At 39.4% G+C, this 6,840-nt stretch overlaps 1 protein-coding gene across 1 annotated transcript; it reads right to left on the bottom strand.

The window, feature by feature from the left end:
* pih1d1 (PIH1 domain containing 1) lies at positions 1-6,403 on the bottom strand. The gene is made up of 11 exons (XM_029508492.1): positions 6,240-6,403; positions 5,384-5,468; positions 4,818-4,875; positions 4,438-4,626; positions 3,209-3,270; positions 2,641-2,722; positions 2,470-2,566; positions 1,969-1,995; positions 1,701-1,779; positions 639-782; positions 1-380 (listed from the first exon to the last, which is right to left on the bottom strand). Exons 2-11 carry the CDS (start codon positions 5,462-5,464, stop codon positions 345-347), a joined length of 855 nt encoding a protein of 284 aa, XP_029364352.1. The 5' UTR covers positions 5,465-5,468; positions 6,240-6,403; the 3' UTR covers positions 1-344.
* Positions 6,404-6,840: the final 437 nt, after the last annotated feature.

The following is a 6,840-nucleotide window of genomic DNA, read 5'->3' as shown; positions in this document are numbered from 1 at the left end:
AGAGGCTCCAAGGGTGGGGATCTACCTTTAATGGCTGTGAAGTAAAACAACACAACAGTAATCTACTTCAGTAACAGGATGAACTGAGCATACACTGTCTGGCACTGGATGTAATGCCTTAAATCAAAACAGGCTTGACCACTCCTTTGAAATGAATTCCTTTTTTCTGACTCTTCAACACTGTTGCTGCATGGACAACATTCTTCTGTCATTCGCTCAGATTCCTGGTGAATAAGCATTTAAACAGTCAAACAAAACAGAGAGATTTGCCTTTTTTTTGTTAACTTTTATTTGCAAAGCATTATGTTTGAGCAATAATAATAATAATAATAATATCTCCACCCTCATGACGACACCACAGGCATAGTGACAGTCAGGATCTGAGGAAAGAAGTGCATGGTGAGTGATGAGCCATACTGTGCATTAGTTTGGTTTGTGCACACAATCCTAGCTGGTCTATTGGTGGTGGTGGTATACCATGTGCTATTTTGTCCTTTTTTTTTTTCCCAGGAGGTCGTCTACCTATTACTATTATGATGTCTGAATCCAAGTGTTTTATGTATATTTCACTGGACACAGCTGGTAACAGCCACCGTTCAGAGTGTGTAACTCTATGTGAAGTATATACTGTTTTGTACCTCTGTGCTCTTGTTGTACTGTGCCATGCTGTTCTCCTGATCGACAAGAAATGGGTGAAAGATGTCAAGATGGAAAAGTGAGGGCCGGGCTGTCAACACCAGTCTGTCTTCTCCAACATCCAGAACCAGGGAGCGAGATGATGGCTGCCAACACATAAACACACGTACATGATATAATACTAAGAGACTGAAGCATCTCGCTATCATCACCATGATGATTGAGTACCATTGTTCTTGGGTTACACTGTGAATGTTACAGTGAATTTTTAGGAATGGGAAGTGATTAAACATTCATTGCAACATTACCCCTGGATAGTTTGCCAGCGCATGATTTATGCTCTCATGTTCATACTAATATAATATTTGAGGGTGCAGTTTATGGCTGCACAATTAATCAAAATATAATAGAAACTACTGTATGACTGAGCACAATATCAAAACATTTCAAATTGCAGGAGTTGCAATTTTTTTGACAGTTGAAAATAAAACGCAATTGCAATGCACCACGTAATTTTTCCCCTGGAACAAAAAATAAAATTAAATAAAAAAACAACTCCAATTGCTGTAACCTGCCAATATAATCACTTTTTTTCATATTGCACAGCTCAAGTGCGGTTATGAAGACAGACACACTGGCACTCTCTTTTGGAATTAGGATCTGTTTCAAACCTGAACCAGAAAGTCAGGAAGTGCAGCAACCTGTATAGACACATCTACCTTTACACCAATGCTTATTTACCAGGTAGTTTTGGTGGAACAGCCACTTCATGCCACAACAGAGCACATTTATTGACTCAATCTCATATTCCCTATTTTATGCAACTGCAGTAGCTGGTGGTATCAACTATTTCCGATTGAATTAAAAAAAGTGGTGAATTTCTGAAAGGCCAGTTTAAACTTCAAGAAAAAAATGTGTTTAATTCGGGCTGGAGAGTCATATAAGGAGATACCGAGGTTAAATGGATCAGATATTTGAGGGAAAAAACGGGGTAGTTAGGAAGGAAAGAGAGGCAACAAAAGTTTTTTTCATGTACTGTACAGTGCAAATATGACATATCTCACCACCCCAGATAGCTTTATTTCTGCAATGAGGTACTCAGAGTCACCAACAGGAGGCTCCACAAATAAAGTGAACTCTGGCCTGGAAAAGATGACACAAGCAAGAAAGAGTGGGAAATATGATGAATGGAGGGCAAAACAAGGACAAACGAAATGAAAAAGAAGGAATGACAAAAAAGTGGAAACACAGACAAAGATTATGTGACAAAGGATAAATATGTAATTCTGACTTTGAATGGGAACCATTAAGGCCAGTTGGGAGGAGATTTACCTTCTGGCTGTAGCAGTGAAGCACTCCCTATAAGAAGAGATGGAAATTTTATAAAATCATGAATTTAAAACTCACTTGAAGAGGAATAGAAATGTGGGGAACAAGTTGGACACATTGCCAGTTTATCACAGGGCCAAACAGCAATGATCATTCATGGTCACATTCACATCTCCAAGCAAGTTCAGGGTCACCGGTTGATCTAAATGCACATGTTTTTAGACTTTGGGAGGAGGCTGGAGGTCCTGAAGGGAAGCCACAAACTCCACACTAAAAGGCCCCAAGCTGAAGGTTCAAAACCAAAAACCTCCTGCTGTGAGGTAACGGTGCGAACCACTGCTTCCTATAATAGCATTTTCCAATCTACCAACCTCCCACTTCCTGACAGATGCATCAATTAGTCCATGTATTTAATGTTTATACGCTGTTTACAAAACTGAAATAGGTGCAAGCAGAACAGTAGAACCAGTTTTATTGTTAGTGAATCAAGTCAGATGGACATACTGAGGCTGCAGCTCTTGAATCACCGGCCTGCTCTTGGTCCGTATGTTCTGCTCACTAACAGAACCCAAGAACTTTCTGTTCTTCAGAACCTTCCAGTCTGCAGAAACAAAGAAGAGAAACTCAAAAACTGCGATCACTAACACCCACACCCACACCCACACCCACAATTACCTCTACTTAGCTCAAGGTTGTATTTGTTCTCCAGTCCTTCTAAAGACACTAGAATAACAAACTGCTGGAACAAAGGATCCTTCTACAAGACAAAGATAAGCATACATTCACTCAGGCCATTGATTGTTTTAACTCTGCAGTGCTGTTGAAGTCATGACTCTCGAGGCAGTTTGCCAGATCATGACAGATTAGTTAAAATTATAATCAGAACGAAACATAAAAGATAATAATTCAGCAATTGCTACTAAAGATCTGACCATTGCTTTGAATGGAAATTATGTTCAAATTTGTCAGTTAAACACAGTATGTACGCCAAGTCACAGGATATGTTACCATTCCTGTGCCACCTGCTCAACCAAATTGTGTTTCAGGTGCAAAGATCCTTACATGCAGCATGAGTGGCAGAATTTTAAGACTAACATCTCACATTACAGTAGATAAGTACACATACGAGTTCATACTTGAACTGCATATGTTCATACTTGTACACAGCTTGCTGGAAATTCAGTTCATGATCTCAGTGGCACGCCTGTTTAAATTAAGAGCTTAGAGAGTAAGACAAACACACCTGGCATCTTTGGAAGAAATCCTGGTTGATGACCACATCATACGCGGTGCAGCCCTGAGAGCCTGAAACGGACAGAGAGAGAAATCCTATTTACCTTACATGTTTTGCAAGTAGTAAAAGAGGTTGCATTTGATGAAGTGGCTGTGTAGAATTTTTATTTACAATGGGGTGGAGGTTTTCAGGACAGGAAATACAACTCTACAATTGACCACTGATTAAGTGATGTGCTGGCAAGAATGGCTTATGGGAAACATTGTAGTGGGGGAAGAAGAAACTTATCAGCAGAGGCTCATGTGTCTGCAACTGTCTGAAACTCACAATATGCTACATACACTGATCTAATCGTCTGAGGCTATATTCTGATATTGCATTTGACCGACGCAAACTGATGTACATTTTCACCACATTCTTCTTCTTTATAACAGATTGTGTGCACCTGTTATATAGGTTAATGTACTTCTCATGATAACACACCCATGAAATAACAGTGCAGTGCTGCACCACTGACTTTAGAGCAGGTTTGTGCAACCCTGCAGTTACCTTCACCGGAGGTCCCACACATTCATCGGAGCTCACGTAGCTGTGTGTTTATTTGCTATTGAAAAAACACAAGTACTAGAGACTGTGATGTGTAGACTCAGTCTGAAACTAGCAAAGACAGTTCTCTTTTTGTTTTTCCTTCTGCTCCTTTAATATATTTATTACACAAGACAAACCGAACCAAATAATTTCTCTCTCTCTTATTTTCTACTGCTTATCTGTCAGGGTTGCAGGGGATGCTGGAGTCAATCCAAACATTCAGGGTGAGGACAGGATTTACCCTGGACAGGTTTCATTGCAGGGCTGACACATAGAGACAAATAACCACTCACGCTCAATTTAGAGCCACCAATCAACCTAGACATTGATGTCTTTGGACTGTGCAAGAAAACCAGAGTACCTGGAGGAAGCCTTTGATAAGTGGATGAAGATGGATGGATGTTGTCATATATATATAAAAAACATTAACAACCAAAAAAAAGGGAAGGAAAGAAAAAGAGCTACATCTTTTTGTAGTGCGTTCTGTCTCTATCATACTCAAGCTGAAATGCAGCAGTGTCTAATAATAAATGTTAATAATAAAGCTGCCTGCATTAACATTTACTTTGATTTATACAGGAACAGTCCGTCTATGAATTACATTGCTGCAAATTAAAGGAACAATAATATCTCTGGTTTTAGCTACGTACTGTTATCTACTTCTGTGTGTGGCTCGCCAAGACTCATGGGAACTCTGTAGCCGCTGGGATCTTCTGATTGGAGCAGCTCTACAAGCTCGTCTCTGGAAAGTTCTGGAGGAGATGGGACTGAATTTGACTGACAGATGTTGATGAAGATCTTCTGCTTGTTTGGCTCTGAGACTGTCTTCACACATATGCCTGGGAGGAAAAAGAAGAGGAAGATAAAATTCTATTTAAAAAATTGCTCAAATAATAGAGAAATAGAAATAGAGAATATAAAAACAACCGAAAAAAACCAAAACACCTCTCTTAACAAACTGTGGTATTGTATTCCTAATTAACATGTTTGTGGTGTGCATTGCTATTACTCGTGTTGCCAAGACTCTCACCAGGTTGCGGTCGAATTACTTTTGAATCTGGATTTTCTGCTTCCATTTTTCCGATTGTCTAAAAAAAAAAAAAAAAAAAGAAAAAAAGAGGAGTTGAGTAGTTTATTGCAGGCCCATTGGAGCTAGATTGCTTGGTCATTAAAAAAAAAAAACAACAACAACAACAAACCACCAATCTGATTGGTCAATCAGCCCAGTGTCGTGACAGGAATACAGAGATGGCTGATAAATAGAAAGACATTGGTGCTAATGGACAAAGCAATGGATGGCAAATACTTCTACTGTAGCCATTTTTTGATAGGTAAGGTAATACATTCACAAGTTACCTTTGTAGATCTTACAGCATAGGCATTGACTTTACATTAACAGTAATTTGCAGTTAGCTTAACATAAACACCAATAACATGGACACAAGTCAGCAATACTCTTTAATAAGTTATGCAATACCTTATTGTTCAATCTGAACAAAATAGGTGTTATGAGCAAAACTATCTATTCATTAAAGCAAGTTGCTGATCCCTGCCAAGAAAAACTAAAAAATAAATGATCTGAAAGCGCTGCATTACCTGTAAGAGCAGCTGTTGATACATCTCCTCCTGTTGCTGTAACTCCAGCTCAGAGTTGAGGAGTGAGGAATCTGTTGTCATGGCTCTGAGGACAAATGAAAATCAATAGTCCAACATTCACATAATTAATTTAACAATCAATTAATTATTATTATTTTTTTTTTGATTCAATTGCCCAAAAGCAATGCTAATACTACTGCTATGTAGCTCAGGAAAATACGAAATAAATGGTCAAAAAATGTCCAGGAAGAGAAAAATTAATGCAGATGGAAAGCTGTTTCATGAAAGGTGGGAAGGTGAATGCATGTTTGTGCTTCCAGGTGAAAAGCCGGTATGTCTTTTGTGCTGTGAGCCGGAGTACAATCTACATTGGCATTTTGACACCAAACACGGAGCTAAGAATGCCAAAGTTAGCCTTCCAGAAAAACAACAGCTGCTGGTTGTACCTTCAATCTGCACCTCTCAACCGTGATTAAAAAAAAAAAGATTTGAACAAAGTTAATGTCATAACTGGTGTTGGATGATATTTTTCTTTAATCACTTGGATAGTTTGATCGTCGATTGATGGAGTAATGTGGCTTTATTAGATCCGAATCAGATGATTCGTGAGTAGCTCGAGTCGGCAGCAACACAGCCAGCCCAGCTGTCAAACTGACTGCAGCTTCCGAGGAAAAGACAAACAGCCACAGTGCTCGTCCCGTCCCACTGTGACTGCTGTGACTGCTGTAACCGGCGTGGTTGTACAGTGTGCTCCTTCCTCCATGGTGTGAAGGCAGTCTCACTCAGCACTGGTTTTGTCCATGCCGTTTCCTGTGCAGAGACTTTAGCTTAGCTTTATCTTACAGGTTATACCTACCAGCCGACTCGCTCCACTCTTTATAGTCGACGCAGGGGAATTCCTCACTATGCTGTGTGCGTTTGCGTGTTTACTCTGTCGCTGCTCTGGCCTCTAAAAACAAATAAGTAAATAGTCGTTTGTTTACCTCCCTGCTCGTAACGGCTAGCTCTGATGAACGTCCAACTCAGCAACACCACTTCCGATCCGAATCCTTCAGAATAAAAGCCCCCCAAAGTATCACGTGAAAAACGATAACGAAAAGTTTCTCTTAAAGGCTTGTACTTTATTACCTCGCTGTCAACCAACATGTATCGTTTGAGAAACTTGCAAGAATTTAAATACATGAATATTTCTGCTGTAACCCATACAAAGATCTCCCCCTTTTCTTTCTACCACACAGTTATATTTACTTTCATTCAGTAACATTTTGTACTTGGTCTATGTAATCTGAAAATGGGTTTGGGAATAATTAATAAGTAATTGTTATCATAATTCCAATAATAAATATTACAGCACATATCAAACAGAACTTAGAGAAAAATAGCGTAATGAAATCAAGGGTCCGTGTGTTTTGGCCTGTCATGGCCTGATCTATGTAGAGATAGAGATACTAACCCTA

Source organism: Echeneis naucrates, chromosome 8 (genome assembly GCF_900963305.1).
Source record: "Echeneis naucrates chromosome 8, fEcheNa1.1, whole genome shotgun sequence".
Lineage (NCBI taxonomy): Eukaryota > Metazoa > Chordata > Actinopteri > Carangiformes > Echeneidae > Echeneis > Echeneis naucrates.
This window is presented reverse-complemented; position numbering and strand designations above follow the sequence as displayed.

What these genes read in the sequence shown, in the direction of transcription:
- pih1d1 (XM_029508492.1), bottom strand. Translation starts at nt 5,464, where the DNA reads ATGACAACAGATTCCTCACTCCTCAACTCTGAGCTGGAGTTACAGCAA. An exon ending in ATTTCTTCCAAAGATGCCAG is followed by an intron (nt 2,723 to 3,208) that starts GTGTGTTTGTCT and finishes TTTGTCTTGTAG; the next exon opens with AAGGATCCTTTGTTCCAGCA. An exon ending in TTCACTGCTACAGCCAGAAG is followed by an intron (nt 1,780 to 1,968) that starts GTAAATCTCCTC and finishes CATCTTTTCCAG; the next exon opens with GCCAGAGTTCACTTTATTTG.